At 41.0% G+C, this 22729-nt stretch overlaps 1 protein-coding gene across 13 annotated transcripts in view; it reads left to right on the forward strand.

The window, feature by feature from the left end:
* The first annotated feature begins 4748 nt into the window (after positions 1–4748).
* LOC136442212 (probable voltage-dependent N-type calcium channel subunit alpha-1B) overlaps positions 4749–22729 on the forward strand; it is a 152241-nt gene continuing 134260 nt past the window's right edge. For 5 of the 13 annotated variants that reach the window (XM_066438953.1, XM_066438956.1, XM_066438960.1 and 2 more), the window contains exons 1-4: positions 6000–6302; positions 16457–16587; positions 16965–17116; positions 21544–21777. In XM_066438953.1, the coding sequence (XP_066295050.1) occupies positions 6281–6302; positions 16457–16587; positions 16965–17116; positions 21544–21777 (539 nt within the window). In that variant the 5' untranslated portion in view covers positions 6000–6280. Of the gene's footprint in view, positions 4825–5687; positions 6303–16456; positions 16588–16964; positions 17117–21543; positions 21778–22729 lie in introns of those variants that run through there. The other 8 variants (XM_066438962.1, XM_066438961.1, XM_066438963.1 and 5 more) reach the window with 6 other exon arrangements.

The raw sequence follows: 22729 nt of genomic DNA on the forward strand, positions 1-22729 counted from the left end.
AGCTTCATTACGAACGCGCCCATGTAAAACACGTATTATAACATGTAAGCCTATGAGGCGAAAAAACTCTTGAATGAGATCATAAGACCTCCATAAAACTGCATTATGGTCGGTTTTAGGGCGTTTAACAGGCATGTCCGAATCAACGAATCAATGCGCAGGATATTATGAAACAGACGGTTAAACCGTTGGTAACGGCTATTTCATTTCGAAAGGTCAACGCTTACTTCTTACAGTCTCGTAATGGATTTTAGCCCAGTACACTAAGTATGGCTAGCAATCAGGGAAGGTACATTACACATCCTTGTGGGATGAAAAAAGACGTCGATGAGGCTTTGTCTTTTTTTCATTTTCTCTTTTTGGTCAACAATTCGCGTCCACTTTCTTTGCACTTTACTTTAAAGGCAACCAAAGCCAAAAAGGGGGGGGGGGTAGCTATCGTAAAAAAGTAACATAGGCTCAGCAACTTTGATCATTAAACCCAGTTACCATTCATGGAAATAATTGATATTTGAATAACAACCAAACATCTTGAGAGTATCACTTTTTTGTGCAGTACCGATTTGTTGCTCTTAGCAAATCATAGATAGCCTGTGGCGTCTCCCGTCTCTATTCAGGGATGGTTGTCGGGCCTTACTGTATATGCATACTTGTTTCTTACCCCCCCCCCCCAAATTCAAAGGCAACCAGAGCAATATTAGGGCCCAAAGTATGGAAATATCAAAAATGCTGATATCTTTATACATGTAGTAGTGACATTTACTTACACTATTTAGCACATTTGCGTATTAACTTCATACTATGAGCATTTTTAAAATCGCGCAAAAAAGTGTCGTACGATGATTGGCTTAGTTTCGCGAACCTACAAAAACCTCGGTGACGATTTTCAGTAAGTTCTCACATCACAACGACGTCGTATTTTTGCATCATGGACGTCGCTATACATTAAGATAGTGTTTGAACTAATCATGAATAGAAATAATAAAATTGACTTTCAAAATCCGATTTTAGGGCTCTGACATTGCTTGGGTTTCCTTTGAAAGATTCTCACATAAGTTTTGATTTATTTTCTTCTTCATACAACTACCTCCCCTCAATTATTCCTTATACGTCTCTTTATCTACTACTTTTTGCCGATATATATGCACAAGTGTGGACTCGATACTTCCAATAATTATGCAGCACGTCAGGAAGAGCTTCTGATCGGTATCCCGAACACGACTATGACGTCACTCCGGTACTACCTCGGGAATAACAAGGCCGAAGGTGACGTCACACTCGGTAATTACCGATCACTTGATAGGAAGAATTCAGGACATATTACACGTAGCCGATAACGTTATGGTCGCTTAGGGACAACCAACGGTTTTTATCCTCCAGTGCCGTTTCTATTAAAGTGTCGTGTATGTCATCATTATGATCATAATACCATTATAGATAAATATTTCTTAATTTTCAAACCATGCCCGAAGGCTAATTGCAAGGGGATACACAGATACGGTAACGTAAAAAGGGGATAAAATGATTCTACAGATTTATCCGATGTTTCTACGTACATTTTATTGGGGAGTTGGACTTCTTCTTTGGAGGCAGGGGCTAATAGATAGTCCCACGTTCTTAATGATAAGTAGGTTTTGTGATTTTAGTAGAAATGTAGTTATTTGGAGGTTTTCTAGATGGCGAAAGCTCGGGAGATTATAATACCATAAAGTAATCAATATTTGATTTCGTAACACTTTTTGGTACTTGTGAACCTATTAAATTGAAATAACACTTAAAGATGACTTTTTATGAATTTGTGAACATCGTATTGATATCTTTAGGCTTTCGACTTTTTACTCAGTTTTGTAACTTTTAAAAGGCACTTCCCAGCGGATAATGATTTTTTTATTTCAGCTGACGTCATTAGATTATGTTAATTCCCCGCTATGTCACTATGACGTCATAACACATGTTGATCAGGAACCCCCATATGGAAAAGATGGCGCCCTAGTCACGGGTTGATATACTAACACATGTATCGTATGTGATGGGAATTATAAACTTTTCGTGTGGTCGATTGCTGTACAGTGAACCTTCTTTTCGTCGTTATCTAATATTTATTTGTGAAGTGAGCTTATGTTTTCTTTGCTGTTGGGCGGAGCCATGTCCTTTCTTGTTTCCCGCCTTTTTTGGTCCTTTTTAGATTGCAATGTAGAATTCAAGGAGTGAATTTCTTTCACTGTCGCCCCATGCCCCTATTGAGATGTTAAAATACCTGAAATGATATGTTTGTGTCAGACTTTGCCCCGCTACTTTGCCCAATGTGAAGAAAATCAACGTCAAAAGGTGTTAGAAATACAAAACGTTCCCAAAGCTGCATGTCGTATAACACCCGACAGGAGGCGCTAGTGAGTGTCCACTTATTGAGAGGTTAAAATACCTGTAAAGATATGTTTGCGTCAGACTTAATGTGAAGAAAATCAGCGTCAAAAGGTGCTAGAAACACACAACGTTCCCGAAGCTGCATGTCGTATAACACTCGACAGGGGGCGCAAGTGAGTGGTGCCACTTACGTATACCACGAATACGACACCCGGCAGATATGTTTGTGTCAGACTTTGCCACATTACCTTGCCTAATGTGAAGAAAATCAGCGTCAAAAGGTGTTCGAAATACACAACGTTCCCAAAGCTGCATGTCGTATAACACCCGACAGGGGGCGCTAGTGAGTGGCCACTTACGTATACCACGAATACGACACCCGGCAGATATGTTTGTGTCAGACTTTGCCACATTACCTTGCCTAATGTGAAGAAAATCAGCGTCAAAAGGTGTTAGAAATACACAACGTTTCCAAAGCTGCATGTCGTATTACACCCGACAGGGGGCGCTAGTGAGTGGTGCCACCTACATATACCACGAATACGACACCCTGCAGATATATTTGTGTCAGACGTTGCCACATTACCTTGCCTAATGTGAAGAAAATCAGCGTCAAAAGGTGTTAGAAATACACAACGTTCCCGAAGCTGCATGTCGTATAACACTCGACAGGGGGTGCTAGTGAGTGATCACTTACGTATACCACGAATACGACACCCGGCAGATATGTTTGTGTCAGACTTTGCCTCATAACTTTGCCTAATGTGAAGAAAATCCGCGTCAAAAGGATAACACACAACGTTCCCAAAGCTGCATGTCGTATAACACCCGACAGGGGGCGCTAGTGAGTGATCACTTACGTATACCACGAATACGACACCCGGCAGATATGTTTGCGTCAGACTTTGCCACATAACTTTGCTTAATGTGAAGAACATCAGCGTCAAAAGGTGTTCGAAATACACAACGTTCCCGAAGCTGCATGTCGTATAACACCCGACAGGGGGTGCTAGTGAGTGATCACTTACGTATACCACGAATACGACACCCGGCAGATATGTTTGCGTCAGACTTTGCCACATTACGTTACCTAATGTGAAGAAAATCTGCGTCAAAAGGTGTTAAAAATCCACAACGTTCCCACAGCTGCATATCGTATTACACCCAACAGGGGGCGCTAGTGAGTGGTGCCACTTACGTATACCACGAATACGACACCCGGCAGATAAGTTTGTGTCAGACTTTGCCACATTACCTTGCTTAATGCCTACATCAGCATCAAAAGGTGTTAGAAACACACAACGTTCCGAAGCTGCATGTCGTATAACACCCGACAGGGGGCGCTAGTGAGTGGTGCCACTTACGTATACCACGAATACGACACCCTGCATGTTCACGCATGGGCGCGCACGGAGACCTGGTTAGGGATGAGTAATGAACCTGCCACAGTGTTTCCAAAACAGTCTCCACCGTAAACCGAGCGGCGTGTCAAATATCGGGCCCTTTCACTACAATGTTTCCTAAACAGAAAATCTTTCTATCGGTGAGAATGGGGAAGGGGCGTGTAGGGATGGAGTTAAGAAGTATTATAATGATCGACTGTTTGTTTGTCTAAACTGTACAACAAGCGTTTTTGTGACCCAGCGTTTGGAACCCGTGGTAGGGAAAGCCTGCTTAGATACGGCACTTTTCTTACCTCCTGACTTGGTCAAGACAAGAACGAATGCTAGGAACATGGACGAGTTCCTTAACCAAAACATTTTCCTCGCGCCAGCAAATTTAGCGGCAGAATAAACGCACGATTGAAACGCGACAAAAGAAACTATACCTTTCCGAACGGTGAAGTTGAACGGAAGTTACGTTGCATGGCTGCGATAACTTTTAAATAGCAATCCGCGACAGGAGACTTCACAGAAATTTACGGTCCACTACGAACGACAAATTTATAAAAAAAATACTTGAACTTATGACGCAGAATACTTAGAATTTGCCGACCATGTATCAAAGTACTGACAACAATTTTTGTCAATTTGTCGCGACTGTATCCGCTTACTATTTCCGCGTAACAATCTTACTCACTCTTACCATAAAAGAATGAAAAATGAAATTCTTCTGTGTTATTTTCTGTGTAGAATGATTAACAGTTAAATAATTTAGATATAAACATAGTTCTTAAGTTTGATCTGAAAGAGTAAACCGAGAAAACCTTACGAAAAAGCGGAGGATGTAAGAATGATACTTTGAAACAAAGGACGGGTGAATTTTGGCAACAAATCCATTTCATTGACGAGCGCACTCGATACAGCCTGAAGCCCAACAGATTGATTTCAGTGCTAAACAGTTCGTGGTTTGCACCAGGTTATAATCCTGTTATGATCATACACAACCTCAAATGAGCTTAAAACTTCCCGTCCACGCGTTTTCTTGAAAGTCAGCTTCTACGCGACTCAACCATGCCAGGTTTGTCACGTTTCTTTACTTGTCGGGCGGGGGTCTAGATAGGGGCAAACCTTTAATTACGTTGATGAAGGTTAGACATCCAGGTAGTAAGATGCGCTAAAAACAGTTACTCAAGCAACTGGATAAAATTTAGAGTTTCCCAGTCCTATCTTCAGTCACTGACGAAAGACAGCCAATGCTGTCTGAAACGTCTGACTGTTTCACAATTAATTTTATCCAGTTGCTTGAGTAACTCTTTTTGGCAAACCTTTAATTAGTTCAAGTGGTGTGGTGGTAGCTTCGATTCAGTATCATTACAAGTATCGAGGCTATGTTTATACAATCAACTGGTGATTTTTACAGGTTTAAACCGTAGGTTAAGCATATGAAGAGTGGAGCCTAGGGGTATAGTAACCTCCACCAGGCCTTCCTACGGGGGGAATTCGGGAAAAAATGGAATAATTTGTCCGGAGAATCAGTCTGTGAGAAGGTTAACAATTCGCATGCAAATTAAACCCCCTGGTGGCCAAATTACTTTCCTGGTGAATTATTCTCCAGGCTCACAGCCGGCGTAGTTAGTCTGGTAGAGACTACTAGCGGGCTAGCATTGGTTGTTGCCGGCGGTTCGCCTGTGTATCGGGTACCGTCACATCCCTCAGTCTCTGCCCGCAGGTCCGTGACATCTTCAGCACGGCAGGTCACACGTGAAGACTTTAGCGTTACCTCGGGCGCAAACCAACAAAACAGGGGGTCTCCATACTTTTCGCCATTTTCTAATACTCCCAAACGACGATTGGAAGGCAGTTTTGAGTCGTTTTAGTCCCTCCCTGCATTTTAAGCCTCATAGAAAAGCTAGAGGCAGTCGTTTAGTAGTTGTAATATGAGCCTGTGGGGTTTAAGGATTGTTTGAAAAGCTGTTTCGCGTGAAGTGTCACCCTCCTGCTCGTGCACCGTGTAGTCTGGGACCTCAGAAAACCACGAGCCGAAAAAAAGACAACACCTCTACTATGACGAAACAGGGTGTGTGTGTGTGTGTAACCAGAATTCTTCACTATGGCGGTCGTACTAAGGGTTAGGTAGAAGGACAAACTAGTAGACTTCATTTCTTAAGCTTAGATCAAGGACACTTAAACTTATACGCTGACAGGACACCGCCGCATTCTTTGGATCGGAGATTTAGTGTGTTTATCACAAGGTACAAGTCCGGAGGGCACAGTTGCAGAGATAAGTTGAAGAAATCTTGTCGAACCGGTTTTCGCCACAGCGCGTAGTCACCCTGTGAAACACCATTGGTGAGACCATGTGAGGAGCATTCTGCGTGGATTTTCTACAACAGTGACCGCTTCGGAACAGCATTTTCGCCAATATGGATTCTTAGGAGAAGGAAAAGGCGACAGGCTTGACTAAGAAGGAGTTACGGCGGATACGTAAGAAGCAGTGTTGGTACAAACACACGCACAGTGACTGAACTGCAACCATGAGTGACTTGGCGACTCGCGGTAGGTGTTTCAAACTCTCGATTCCCACAGTCTTATGTAAGAGAGCTCTTTATTTCAGGTGTTGGGTTGGAAAATATTGTGACTGCATGGTCTGGGTTGTGAGATAGGGGGTCATCGTGGCATGCAGTGTCGCTTTTTGTGCAAAGCCGGTTTGCTATTTGTCTATGTGTATGTTTTGGGTCAGCTTCTGCTTGTTCAGGTGACGTCACATTCAGCTTTCCAGCGAACCCCTGCACCAAATTAAACTGTCGTCCGAAACGCGACTGACGAAGTTTTAGTTGGTCAGAATATTTGAGAAATATGTCTGAAAATGCTTCCTGGGTTTTCCTCTCTCCCTGTTGTCGCATTTCTCTTCTATTCTGACTAGAATAATTTAACGAAGGAGATATCTTGAAGGATATAACTCAAAACAAAGAAAACTTTCGACTTGTTGACATGAGGTCAGCGGCCATTTTGTCCCTTCATAGTCACGGAGCATGGATGTTAACAAGCATGTCCAGCAAGGGATCAAATTTCAACTCCGTGTCAAATAACACCACTTTCTCTTCTTAAAGTTTAGGTTACAGAGGCCGTTTTTTTCCACATGTGCATATTTCATAATTCTAAGCAGTGTTATTATACATACCCTCGTTTTTGCAGGTTATATTATGAAAGGGAGTGGCTTATATACACGTAATGGTATTCCAGTGTCAATATTGTTCATTCAAGATAGATACACTGAAGAACTATTATTACTGCAGGTAGGCCGTAGGTATGTGAAAATGGCGACGTCATCACAAAGATTTCTTCTATTTTTTTTCTTCTTTTTACCCCTTCTTTTAATACCAGGTACCACCATAATTTGTCTTTACCTTCAGAAACTATTCTGCAAGAGCACAACTGCAAATTCCGTTGTGGAATGGCAATAGTTATTTTTGGACCTGTCCAAATGTTTGGCTCTGAACGATAACAAATCATGAAACGCTGTATGTTTTTTGCACGACTTTACTGCCAAAAGTCAACCTCTCACCTGAATGAATCTCATTTAAAAGTTTCTTGGTTCTAGCACATCGATAACTTTCTTTGTAGCGCTGTGGGTTGCCAAATTATTTTAACAATGCTTACTTCGCAGTTCGTTGGATATCAGCTATTTAGTTGTCAACCCTCTTTCTCAACAGAATATATAATAACTTTACACGTGTTTGGACCAAAACTTGCACATCTTTAATAAGCATAAGCACAGAGGTCAAATATCATCCCCTTGAGTGATAAGTTAGGTCGTTGAAATTTGACCTCACAAATGAAATGGTCAGAGAAGCCTGCGGCTACTGAGACGCAAATTATATACACACTACCATCGCGTGTTCTTGGAACACAACACCTGCATTCGTACCAAGGCCAACCGATGCGTAGCTGTACAAGTCATACATGTCAACATTAAACTACAGTTTCTCAATGACAGAAGGGGGTTTCCTTGGACGTTTTTTTCTGTCGTGACGTTGCAGGTGTTTTAACAGGTGGTTTGGTTCTAGCCAGATAATATGGAAAATTAGGTCAAAGGTTAACGCATCAATGAAAACGAGAACCTTTTACAAGATTGATACTGAGATAAACTCACTATACCATGCTTTATTCGTAATATCATAATATCCTATGAATATAAAAAAAATCGTAATCCTTTGTTCATTATATCTTCAGACATAAGGTGATAATATTTGTTTCTTTAGGGTAGTTTTAGCTAGGCTACCAATTTTGTTGTGTAGGCTCTCTTTGTACTTTTCATACTGCCTGCGGACACGATGCCCCCCTCCCCCTTTCGCGAGACAAAAAAATTCTCTTAACATTTGCTTATACACGACACATAAAACAACTTTCCTGACACAAGGAAAGTATAGGAACTTTCGTAAGGTTTTCTACGACTATGACTACACAATAGTATCTTGTTATGTTATGTTATAACTTGTTATTTCTATTTCAACATAGTAATAACAAGATAATCCCTATACGTAGTGTAACTACCATTTACACTACAATTAACGTATTTACCTACTTGCACACTGCAAGGAGTGTATAATCGTAAGATGCTTATCTACAACATGAAATGTATGAAATTTTAAAGAATACACTTCTTTATCAATAAAAGTACACCTCTATATTAAAGAAAACCCAAGCAATATTAGGGCCCGAAAATCAGATTTTGAAAGTAAATTTATTTAGTCATTTCTATACATGATTAGTTCAAACAACACTATCACAATGTATAGCGACGTACATAATGCAAAAAATATGCCGTCGTTGTGATGTGGAACTCACTGAAAATCGGCGGCGGAGTTTTTGTAGGCTCGCAAAACTAAGGGGATCATTGTACAGCACGATTTTGCGCGGTTTTAAAATGCTCGAAGTATGAAGTTATTACGCAAATGTGCTAAATAGTGTTTATGTCCCTACCATAAAGATTTCAGCATCTTTTCAATTTCCATATTTTGGGCCCTAATATTGCTTTGGTTGACTTAAATGTAATCAGTTAGCACCACTTACAGTTAATATAAGTTTGGGTCCCTCAAAGTTCAAACATTCAGTGGGAAGAGGGCCTGACTCCGCGATATATAATAACTAGTTCTTTGTGACAAGCTTAAGGGCTAATCATTTCGACCTTGTTCAACTCGAACGTTGACCTTTCATTCAGTTCGGTAATGAGACGCAAGCACGACTAACCTTCAAATAATTTCACCTATCATCTCATGAAAATAACGGTCAGAAGTTCGGTATGGCAAAAATACGACTAGAAAATAGATTCGCAACGTGCTGATTGTTATATGGGGGTAGATTTTGTGTGTGCAGTTTTTACTGAGTAAGCCTTAAAGTCACAGGAGGATAATGACATGCCCCAAGGGTATATGTGGTATTTCTTTCGTGAAAACCTTGATTCTTGTTGCCGAAAAGTGAGAGAAAGACCTACCGATTCCTTAAAATCAATTGTAAGATATAACACAACAGTCGAATAGAAAGTATAATTTTTGTAAAACTGTTTTTTGGGTATGAATTGATGAGTGTGTGGGTAAGGTGTTATTATAATTACACCTCGTGCATGGCTTTGTGTGGAATCTTGTCAGGTCACTATTGTCGGCCTCGAGTGCGTTTTGTCAACATTCACGTGTATCCCGAGGTGAAGTATGCTAATGAGGTACTGTAAATGCATTTAAGTTCGCGTTGTTTTTATTTCGCGGTAGGAAGAAAATGCAGTGTTCGCGGTGGTTTTAAGTTCGCGTTTGAAACTTTAGTGGCGCTACAGCGATACGTGTAGGTGGGCAAAAGGTTTCGCAGTGGTTTTAAGTTCGCGCTGAAGACCGCGAACATAAAACCACCGCGAACATTTCTGCATTTACAGTAGCTAGGGGAGGGGAGGGGGCACACGCGTCTATGTCGTCCTCAAATGGCCTTCCTTGATACTACAATTAGCTAGTTTGAATGTCATTGGTCGTCGACGAAAAATTAATGGCGGACAAACAATCACAGTTGAATACGTAACATCGATAAAGGGGGCAAAAATTGAGGATTTTCGAGGTGCAGTGACGGAAGACATTGTCACATTCTGAAGGGTTGGAAATCTAAGTTAGGGACGTTTTTATTTGTAAAGATGGCCGATTGATATAGTGCACATTGTTCGTATACACATAGCTCCGTCCACGTCAAAAGAAGACAATGGTTGTACCACAGAAATCCTTTGTTAAATTGAGCCTAATTTAACCCATCACCTTTTTATGATAGCAAATATAATGTCACAGTGATGCCCTCTGCAACTGATAGTAAATAGATAGCTTCTACGGAGAGAGGGTCCAATATACCATCCATCTAGGATGGCATATTGGACCCTCTCTCCGTAGCCGACTCCCTTAGCATACTCTTCACTCTATTTGGTCAATTTCTACTTTTTTTCAAGCCATCCGCGGAGCCTGGTAGAGGCTAGTAAATAGAGAGTAAATTACTGATTAACCATAGTCTTTCTTGGCCTGTCACAGTCGTTTATTATGCCATAAACCATTTTGTACTACGTGACACTGGTGCCTTCGGTTCAGACAAAAAAAAGAGATATCAAGACCGGAAGTCCCGCTGCAGTACCATAGAAAGCCGCTATTAGACCCATTATCGAACGAAATTATTTGTTTTTCTGGTCCCTACCCACCTACCAAATATCATGAAGATCCATCCACGGCTTCTTGAGTTATATGCTGTCCACAACCACACACACACACACAAACACAAACACACAGAGACACACACAAACACGAGCAAACACACACACACGCACACACACATACACACACACACAAACACACACACACACACACACACACACACACAAACGGCACCGAAAACATATAACCTTATTGACGAAGGTGACTAAGAAAGCACAGTGGAGCACTGATCAAACCAAAAGGCATGTCGTTGAACAGTCGGTCGTGACTCACGAAGAACGCAATAGTAAACATCTTGTTATGCAACTTGGCATCTGTCGGCCAATATTGACAATGGACAAATTAAACCATATAATGCACGTTAGCCCCACGTCATCGGCAATCTTGTATTTCATACTTCAGTAAACATCATGTCACACCTGTAAGCTTACTCATTACGTGTCGCAAAGTTATTTTCTGCCGATTCCTAGTTGACCCCCCAATAATGAGACCCGGTAAGCCATCTTGTACTTCATACTTCAGTAAGCATCATGTCATATCTATAAGCTGACTCAGTACATGTCACAAAGTTATTTTCTGCGAATTCTTAGTTGACCCCACAATGCTGAGACCCGGTAGGCCATCTTGTACTTCATACTTCAGTAAACATCAAGTCACATCTGTAAGCTGACTCAATACGTGTCGCAAAGTTCTTTTCTCTGGATTCCTAGTTCACCCCTCAATACTGAAAGCCGGTAGGCCATCTTGTACTTCATATTTCAGTAAACATCAAGTCACATCTGTAAGCTGACTCAATACATGTCGTAAAGTTCTTTTCTGCGGAATCGTAGGGGAGACTAAAAAGTTGCAATAAATGTCAGTAATGCATCTATCCCTATGGGGAAGTGAAGAAAAAGAAGGTGTCATTATCTCAGGAATCAAAACATCAGACTACAAAAACTTACTCTCAAATACTAACCAGTTATGTCAACTGTCATCAGATTCATCCCTGACAAATTCCATACGGCTATTCTCCGGAGATTCTCCCCCCCCCCCCTCCCCAATCAGAGCCCTTGGATAGGTCCTACAGGCTTCAGACACACAGTTGAAGACCATCCCACTATATCAGGGGGTGCCAAAACCCACAAGGTAGAGACAGACCATTTATTTTACCTAATTCAGCAAATACAGAGTATATCCTACCACAGCCACTCCTATACTGCCCAGATTTCACAAAAAAATCCCACCAAAAAGGGATTTTCAATGGTCTAAACCCTGGTTTTTACATGGTCTCTCACCGTGGGGTCTAGGCGCAGGCGCTAACTGTTTAGTCTCCCCCTAGTGAGACCCGGTAGGCCATCTTGTACTTCAAACTTCAGTAAACATCACGACCGTGAAAGGTCACGTACGGTAGGGATAACTTATAACTGCATCTCAGCGCAAAGGAATGCGAAACGTAAACATGATGGTACAATTGAACCATGACTCCGTTAAGGCTAGATCCGTTTTTTTCAGAATTTCACGCCTTTGTTTTTCCTTTGCGTTACTTAGTTTTGTACACCTTAAAGGCAACCAAAGCAATATTAGGGCCCGAAAATCAGATTTTGAAAGTCAATTTATTTAGTCATTTCTACACATGATTAGTTCAAACAACACTATCACAATATATAGCGACGTCCATGATGCAAAAATATGACTTGGTTGTAATGTGAAAACTCTGAAAATCGTCACCCGGTTTTTGTAGGCGTGCGAAACTATGGGGATCATCGTATGGCATGTTTTTGCACAGTTTTAAAATGCTCAATGTATGAAGTTATTACAACACAAATGTAGACAGTGTTAGTAAATGTTACTACAATAAAGATTTCAGCTTTTTTTTTATTTCCATTTTTTGGCCCCTAGTATAGCTTTGGTTGCCTTTAACGTTCACTGAAATTAAAAAAAGCCACAAATTCTAGAAAAAGTGGGACTTTTCGTCTTCCAATGCCTCCAAAAAAAGAAGTCAACCCCAGCTAGTTTAGATATAGCCAACAGTCGTATCTAGTATTAGTAGCCTATTGTTACAACATACTAGTAGTCAGTCACAGTTCACTGACACATGTATGTTTTCCCTATGTTTCTACCATGTATTTGCAATTAGCCCACGGGCATGAACTTGCAATAAAACGTATTATTATACTGGGGGACGTTGGGTTGGAGATCTAATTGGACGTATCTTTTCAGGGTGGCGGAATTATGCACCCAGGTGGAATTATGTTAGTAGATGTTAAACGCAGTCTACGACTAGAGTGCGTTCAACTACGTAAATGTGTTGCGTTGGGAAGTGACGAGTTTGCTGCGCTTCTTCCTAAATCCGCAAGGTGGTGTTGTGATGAAGTCCAAAGCCAACGTTGTCAAGTGAGAACCGAATCTATTGCATGTCCTATGTGGTCATTAGACGCTGTCTGTATACTTCGCGTAACCCTCTACGTGTATGAACAGTTACATGTATGCGTACCAACTAATGCTGAGAATCTAAGTAAGGTTGCATGTAGGTATGGTTAACATTGAACTGGTTAAAAAAATTCTCCATGTCTAAATCGAGCGGGGTATCAATATCTTATATTTACGAATTGATAGTCTGATAGTGGATCATTACAGTAGATAGTATCCACCAACCCCGTACAACTTAATGAACCCCATGTATGTAATAACTTTATTGCAAGTTCATGCCCAAAAGCTAATTGCAGACAAACAAGTACATGGTGATACATGGAAATCGAAATAGTTATCTAGTCTACTGTGAAAGTTCTAGATCTATGGTTGACTATGGTTGGGTTTGACTTCTTTTTTGAAGGCAGTGGAAAATGAAGAGACACACGTTTTGTATCGTAAGTGGGTTGGTTGATTTTAGTAGAAAGATGGATTTTTGTAAATTATTCAAATGATGAAAGCTAGAAGAATCTGTGAAAGCTGTTTTATATACTAGTAATTCGTTTCTTTCGGCATCATATAGAGGACATTGGCAAATATATAAGTAGTAAATTTCCGTATACCCTTTTCCCTCAAGCATTTGTATTGTCAACGGTCGACTCACGCAGATGGCTTTATTATACTTTACTTACGACATAACACGAAAAGGCCTGAATTTTTCATTCTAGTCAGCATTTAAAAAGACAAGTCGGCCTTGATAGCGTGGTTCAGATTCGGGTCAAGGCAGTGATGGATATTCTCCTCATATCCTCCAAGGCCTTTCCGTATCTGTTGCCGGCCGTGAAAGTCTATCGATTTTTCTCCGAGGCATTGAGGTTTGTTTGAATGAAAGCTCATGGTCGGTGATAGCGGGGAGGCCCAAGCAAGATCATCAGCTTTCCGCTAACGTTAGGTGTTAGGGACGGACCATTCATACTGTGGATTGAGGGAAGGGCGTGAAATTAGGGGATGATACATGTATGCTTGCATAGGTGGTTGTGTATCAAGAGCGATTAATTGTACAAGATACGGTAAATGCAGAAATGTTCGCGGTGGTTTTATGTTCGTGGTTTTCGCGGCTACCGTTTCATTTGTCCAGTACCGTAGCAGTATGCGACTATAACGCTGCCGCAAACTTAAAACCACCGCGAACACCCCATTTTCGCCTTAGCGCGAAATAAAAACCACGCGAACTTAAATGCATTTACAGTATCAGATTGCACATACCTGATTGTAAGCTTAAGGAAGAAAAACTGCTTCAATCGCAAAATGAATGGAAAACGAGCGATATCTGTAATTATTGTTTCTTTCACTGTAACTTTAAGTTCACTGTTTTCACTGTCACCTCTGGACCGTGAACTTATCATCACCGTGAAAAACCTGTTTATGATTTCTCCACACATCCTTTCTGTAAATCACTTTCTACCACCGTGAAGTTAAAGAACAGTGAAAATGTAAATTTTTGTTACACATTGAAAATTTGCTACCGTGAACTTAAAGTGATTTACAGTATGCAATGTATTCAGGACAGTGATAGCGTATCAAAGATATCTTTTCTTTTAGCTTCAGTCATATCATATGGTGAACACATTTTATTATAATAGAAAATGAATAGAAACAGAGCGATATATACAATGTATCAGGACAGTGATAGCTTATCAAAAATATCTTTTCTTTTAAATTCAGTTGTATGGTCAACACATTTTATCATACCACGTGTCGAGGTGTCTAGTTTTATCTTATCCACGAATAAGCATTTACAACACAACCGTGCACACGGAGTAGTCAAGAAAAGAAAGACCTTCCGTTATCGAACTGTAAAAGTAACGACTCAGTCCTAAAATGTCGTCCGATTTCAGTTCAGTCAGGTTGAAGAATGGAGAATCGATGACTAAGCCGTTGTGTAGTTAATCGGGTTGTACAGGGCGAACAATAGGACAGGTCGTTCTGCCACGGACAAACGGTTTTCTTTTGTTGTTGTCTGTTTCGGTGTGCAGCGTGCCTTATCAAAGGTCATGCTTTTCAAGGCCGGAATATAGTCAAGTCAAGTCAGGTCAAACTTCATTGCACAACAATTGCATTAGGTACAATGTATAGCAAATAACATGGAATATTAACGACTACGACATATTCAAACTAGTGTGCTAATCTAATATCATTAAAGGTAAAGTAAAGCAGTCATCGTCAGAATATTTCTCTACTTGTCTCAGGTAATGTTGTTTTGTTATCAAAATACAATACAATACAATACAATCTTTATTGACACAACAAAAGTACAGCGACTCTCGTAAGGTCTACTTAATCTATACATACATACATACATACATACATACATACATACATACATGCCAACAAACAAGTTCAAACTAATGAGTTTGTTTACATACAATCATATGGAATAGGGCAACATATTGAAATTTAGCGTGTCGTATACTTATACATTACTTGTTCTTATGTCCAAACATTCTTTGATGTATATACCAATTTGAACACAGTAAGGATTGTCTCCTCTCAGTATGTAATCAAATCTATCAACCACTGAGAATGTACCATGTGCGTACCTGGGGGGGGGGGGGCGTAGCTATCGTGAAACAGTAGCATAGGCTCAGCAATTTTCATCATGATACCCAGTTATTTGCTTTGAGCAAATGTAGATAGCTGGTGGCGCCCCCGTCTCTATTCAGGGAAATCGATGGTTGTCGGGCCCTATAGTGTATATACATACTTGTTTTTTTTACTCCTACTTTCAAAAAAGGGAAGTAAACCAATTTTTGTTGGAAATAACAGGTTAACTCAGTCTTCAAAGATTAAGCTTTTGTTTGTTCCGTATAACCGGTCAACTGCTTTTTGGTGTAACACACTAGTTTTGCACCAGTTTTGCAAGCAGCGTAAGACTAGACTGATACATGCCTGGTCCACTCACACCAGGATGGACCCCTACTCTTGTCCATAAGTGTGGTGGGTTCTTTAAAGGCAACCAAAGTAATGTTAGGGGCAAAAAAACTGAAATTAAAAAAAATGCTGAAATCTTTATGGTAGTGACATTTACTAACATTGTTTAGCGCATTTGCCTAAAAACTTCATACTTTGAGCACTTTAAAACAGCGCAAAATCGTGCTGTACGATGATCCCCTTAGTTTCGCCTCCGGCCACGATTTTCAGTGAGCTCTCACGTCACAACAACGTCGAATTTTGCATCATGGACGATGTTATACATTGTGATAATGTTTTTGAACTAATCATGTATAGAAATGACTAAAAACATTGACTTTCAAAATCCGATTTTCAGGCCCTAATTATTGCTTGAGCTTCCTTTAACGTGCTCGAGATGTGTTTCTCCTCAAAGACGTAACCACCGGCTTTACGTCCCATTCGAGAAGATCTAAAGTACTCATTTTCACATGTAGTAAGTAGAGTGAGCAAATAGGTGTTAAATACCTTTCCCAAGTGCACAACTTTGGGGTCTGCTAGGGATTTGAACCCAGGACCTTTAGATTCTAAGTCAACAACAAGACCACCTCAAGCTAACGTCTTTCTTGTGCCTTGCAGCGTCCCGCGGCCTGGCGAATGTCGCCTCTGGTCTGTTAAAGTTCAACGTCGAGCAGAAGAAGCAGCCCATCCGGCGGGACTACTCTGCGCATGAGCAGATCATGCAATCTGGTGATCCCGGCGCGCTGTCGGTAAGTCAAAATGCCAAAAATCTTTAAAACATTTCCTAAGTCTAAACGTTTTTTGAAAGAAGTTGACTTATCTAGATTTTTGACTGAACGACAATAGAACGATCCTCTACATGACATCATTTATGCAGATTGCAGACACGTGACTCAGTGAGCAGTGGCTGAAATATAGTAGTTAGTTTGTAGCGTCCTCCGTCTACATTTGGGGAAGGTTATGAAACAGTGAGAAAGATTGCTTTGTTCGGCATATTTATAGAATTGGAAAGACTCTGAGCTCTGGTGTGCTATGAACAGATAAATCTGTTTGTGTGTAGTCTAGGTAATCTTTTACGCTTTGAAGTTCTAATTAGTCTAAAAATGAGATCCTTTTGTTTATTCAGGTTCCGGACCAGCTCGACGGTCAGGATGGGTACCAATACGAGGGTTCCCCGCGCATGGGCAGACGAGATGGGATGACGTCCGGTCACAGGGAAGCCGCCATGGCCTCATCACAGGCCTCGCGCGTCGCCACGTCACTACAGAAGGACCTGGAGTAAGTCTGCTCCTGTCAATCAATTATAAGATCTCCTGTCAATCAATTATAAGAGCTCCCGTCAGTCAATTATAAGATCTCCTGTCAATCAATTGTAAGATCTCCTGTCGATCAATTATAGTCAATGTATGGAACCATGAAACACACGAGGCGAGTAGAACAGTCTCCTGGGGATCGAACCCGGGCCCGCCAATCCACAGGCCGCAAGCCATAACCGCAAGGCTAAAAGGTCCGGACCAGTTAAACCGGTCAGTTTAGTGGCGCTTGAACCCCACTGTTACAACCATGCCATACAGCTAGCCTGCATTGCAGACTTCTTCCGGCTGTTTTCTTTTTCAAGTTACCGTTTTCTTATTCCATTTTTTCCTTCTTATTTTCGGCCAGCAATAAGAAGAAGAAAATGTACTAGTAATAAGAAAATGGTAATTTGGAAGAGAAAACAGCCAAGTCTGAAATGAAGGCTACCATGCAGCTAGGCTGCTGTTAATTTGATTATCATATGGCGATATACAGAAACAAACCAGGCCCAATACTTTAAACAAGGCTCCGCCCCAGAGGCGTCTTTAAAAAAATCGTAATTATTTCCCTCATCTGTTTTGAAACCGGACTAGTTTCGTTTGATAATGTAACATTTACAAATTTCCTTAAAGAAAATAATTCAGAATCATATATTCACCGGTTTTGTTACACGAAATTAAAAGAAGAACACGGTCCAATTTTCGGCCCGCCCCAGAGATGTCTAAAAAAACTCTCGTAATTATTTCCCTCGTCTGTTTTGAAACCACACTAGTTTTGTTTTCTAAAGTCACATTTACAATTATTCTCGAAGAATAGAATTCAGCATCATCTATTCACCGGTTTCGTTACACTAAACGAAGAACACACCCGGATTTTCAGTCACCCGTGAAAATGTGTAATGGGTAGCCTCCGTTGCAGGCTTACCCAGGGAGATTTTTCAACTTATCGGGGCCAGATTATTTGGCTACGGGGCCGTATCTGCTTGGGGACCGTACACCCCAAGCAGATACGGGGCCCCAGCAGTTACGGTCCCCAAGCAGAAACGGCCCCCAGCCAAAGAATCTGTCCCCGATAAGTTGAAAAATCACCGTGGGGAAGCCTGCAACGGAGGTTACGTAATAGGCATGTAATGGCGTCGTAAACTGCATGTAATTGGAAACATTACCGCTAGGGCGCGCCGTTTAACATATGCGCGGCGTCGCTTCCATTTGTTGCTTCCCCGAAATCGATATTCCGGTACGGTAGTTGGGCTTGTGACCTCAATCCCGGAGCCCTTTTAGGAAATAAAACAGCTCTTCTGCTCTTTGTAGATAAGACAAACGTCATTAATGACAACAAAGTCGCTGGACTAGGGCGAAAAGAGCGGCTTTTTTCCCTCATAATTCGGTGAATCCCACAAAACGATTTTGAAAATGTCAAAGGAGATAGGATATAGGTTGAAGTTTGAGCACATACTGCCGCTATATCCAAGAAAAGACTGGCAATTAAGATCTAATTTTTGTCTCTGCGATCTTTATTATAGCGTTAACCGGCCGAATAACCGAGATATATTCCATGGAACGATCTATCTACCTATGTGGGTGGTTCCATCTTGTAAAGTCTAAGTATTCGGATAGAGGAAATATTTAATGTGATTTATTTTTAATTTAAAGGAAAATAGAAACTTTGTTTTGGCCTTCTCTATAGAATTTGTAGGGTTCGGTGAAAAGGAAAAGAGAGCACGATTTAATAGACAAAAAAACAGGGAATTCGTTACGTCTGGAAATTTGTGTTTATTTTTACTATTTATGATAAAATCTTTTTGGTCAAGTTTAAATTGTGTCTATTAACTTCACTTGTACATTGACAAGAAAACAAGTTCAGGCCGGTTTTCAATTCGTGCTTCTACTATTATCATTTCAGAAACAGAAATCCTGAATAAAATTCAGAAGCTAATATCGTGCGAGCATGTCGTAATATACGGCGTAATATCATTGATAGCCAGCTTGATAAACCCATCGGAATCCCTTTCATACATCAGACAACAAAAAAACATCAAAGAAAAGACGCGTGCTAACACACCATTGTGCCGTGACAGGGGTTTGCGGGACATACGCAGACATTCATGATGAAAAGGTGATCCCAATTCCCCCAGGAGACCCTCCAGGTACCAGGGCTTTATAGACGGCCGCATACACGTCAGTTTGAACAAACGCTAGGACCACAAAAAGACGTCTCTTATAATATGACGTCCACAAATCTCACAAACGAGACATATGTCGTGTTCATTTCAATCCTACATGCCTGATTCGCTCAGAGTTTACCATAAACGAGATAGAAAAGCACAAAAAAGAAACAATTTTCCGTCTTAATTTTTGTTGAGACTGATATTTATCGTTTGTGGTACTGCCGATGTCAAAACGAACATGGCAAACAATGTATGATCCATTCATTAGTCGCGATTGACTGGTTTAAAAGAGGCAGTCCGTCAAATGATTACTGACATATGGTAGGGCAAATGTCAATATTGTTTAGCACCATTCTACGCACAAATCGAGCCCTGGCATTGGCTGGTAACGATAAAGAGATTAACTTGACAGCGGGCAAAGAGATATTATCATTACGTTTAATTCGTAGTCAATTCAGCTGCGTAGGAGTTTTGATTCTTAATTTCATATTTCCCACGTCACATATGCCCTTTTTATATATCATAAAACAATGAAATTCCTAGCTCATATTTACATTCGTTGCCATACTATTAAGATATTTAAAAAAAACATTCTAGTTGCACGTGCTTAATTTCGTGTCACATTTTCATAATGAAGCTACGATCCCATTATTCGGTTCTAATTTCGCAGAGATAACTCGGTATGGGTGGATAAATTATTCATGTAGATACTTCGTTTCATCTGTGCTCAAGGACTGGTAAGGTGTGTCCTCACGCTACGTTCATATCCATAACCTTTTCTTCGTCATGCTCGTGTGCTTCCTCTATTTTTTTGTGTGTGTCCAGTGCAAGCTTAAGGCGTATGAAAACTTGGCGTTCAAATTTGTCCTGAACAAGCGGTCGTAAATCGACCATGTTTGTCAAAACAACACGTACCTCATTAACTGCGAGGCACATGGGGAATTTACGTATATATACGCCTCATTTCTTCGCCCAACATAATGAGGAAATACTCCCTGACCGCAGTGTACACATGTCCGGTCAATACCCCATGTTGGGACATACGCTACAAACGGTTAAAAACGGCAAGATGCAACCATACGGAAAAAGATGGCAGCCGTTAAGATATTAAAATTTTCAAAAGCCATCGAAAGAAAAATAAACATAAAAGGTCCACATTTAATGCGTTTTAGGTAAAACTAAATGATGAAATACTACCATACGATACAAATAGTTGAAAATGTCAAAATGCAATCATACGGAAAAAGATGGCAGCCGTTAAGATATTATATTTTTAAAAGCCATCGAAAGAAAAATATAGACATAAAAGATCCACATTTAATGCATTTTAGGTCAAACAAAATCATGAAATACTACCATACGCTACAAATGGTTAAAAACGTAAAAAATGCAACCATACGGAGAAAAAGATGGCAACCGTTGAAATACACTATATTTTTTTCAAAGCCATCGAAAGAAAAAAAATAGACATTAAAGGTCCACATTTAATGCATTTTAGGTAAAACAAAATTATGAAATACTATCACACGCTACAAATGGCTAAAAACGTCAAAATGCAACCATACGGGAAAAAATATGCCAATCGTTGGAATACACTATTATAATAAAAGGCTTCGAAAGAAAAATATAGACATAAAAGGTCCACATTTAATGCATTTTAGGTAAAACAAAATTATGAAATACTTGTATTGCACAACGCGGTAATACAATAGCGGGTAGCAAAGAAAGGCTATGTTCGATTTATCTACCTGTAGTTCTATTATTACATACTGGGTAGCACTGAGAGCATTGCTTACGCCTGAAAGGTTTTTTCATAAGAATACATTGACTATTGTTTGCATAGATATCTGTCTTTTTCTAATGTTCAATTGAAAGATAAAAGGGGGTTAAAGAGATGGTTGATGACATCACCACTGGATGGAACGTCATTGGTCCGCGGGACGCATCTTCGTACGTTCCGCGCTCTGATTGGTTGGAAGGGACACAACAACCTGCTTCTATGCCACCCGGATAAATAATGTATTCCTCACCGCCTGCTGTATGGACGTCTTTATCGTGTGAGCCTTTCTCAGCCAAAATGGGCTTAAAGCCCGGTCCGGCATGACCGCTTGTCGACTCCTCTCCCCCCGTATCCCAGCCATGGCGAACCCACATGCGTCGTGAGATTCGAACCCGGAACCGTTAGGATTTAATGAGCTGGGTTGTGCTGAGCTGTGCGTTCTTTCTGCGTGTTTCTATCCAGGATGGCTTCCTTCTCGGCTTCGGGGGCCGGGCCGCCCATGAATCCAGAGGAACGGCGGCGGCAACTGGAGGAACGCCGGAAGTACAAGCACACGGTGGCCCGACGGGCCCGTACCATGGCCTACTACAACCCCATCCCCGCACAGAAGAACTGTATCACCGACAACCGCTCTCTCTTCATCCTCCGCGAAGACAACATCATCCGGAGGTACTGCAAGAGAATCACAGAGTGGGGATATCCTTTTTCAAGCTACCTACGTGATGTAACACAACACCTGTAGTGTTACGTACATGTTTAATATGTGTTTTCATGTCTCCGCTCTCTTTGTGTGTTCGTACCAACAATAGTATCAAATATGTTTGATGTTTGTGCAATTGATGTTTTACAGGGTGTGTGTTATTTTTTTTTCGAAATGTATTTTCCCCGCAATTAGCGCACGCTCCTATGGGAGAACAGGCGTGTATTATTAAATACCGCCAGTTCCCCCGTATAATATATGCATGGTTTATGTATAACCATATCCTGGTATATAAGAATATATATTGAGATGGATGTATCTGTGTGCTGTCCGCCGTAATTGTGCTAATTAACGGTGGGATGGGTGGATGAAATGACTTGTTGTACAGCCCGTGTTATAGCCCCGTCCCATATTGTGACAAGTAATCAGCCGCCCGTGCCTGCCATAGCGCGCATCGCATTAGGAGAAACGAGTCACCGTCCGCCATCATACCAACCTAACAAAATGGTTCCATACCTCTAGCGCTAGCTACCGTATGCTTTCCTTTCAGTTTATATCTTCGTGACTTTCATATATATATATATACATCGTACATTGCTAGCACCCCAACCCCCCTCCCCGCGAAAGCCCAGTATTACGGAAGACCAAAGGTTCGGGAAAATTGAATTTTTCATCCACACACCGTTTAACGGCGTACATATTGTCCAATATGTCCAATATACGTTTTACGGGGCTTTCTTTCTATTTTACTGGATTGAAGCGCGCTCTCATCGCAGATGCTATCGGTTGGTGGTAGTGCACTGCCTATAGTCGAGTCGCTAGCGTGGCATTTGCACAAACGGTGTTGTTAATTTGACCGTAAATTAAGATTGACAGGTGAGGTCCCACGCCCTCCGCATCCTCTCTCCGTCATACGTCAGTTTTTCTCCACCAAACATATCCCCAGAG

Source organism: Branchiostoma lanceolatum, chromosome 9 (genome assembly GCF_035083965.1).
Source record: "Branchiostoma lanceolatum isolate klBraLanc5 chromosome 9, klBraLanc5.hap2, whole genome shotgun sequence".
Taxonomy (NCBI): Eukaryota; Metazoa; Chordata; class Leptocardii; order Amphioxiformes; family Branchiostomatidae; genus Branchiostoma; species Branchiostoma lanceolatum.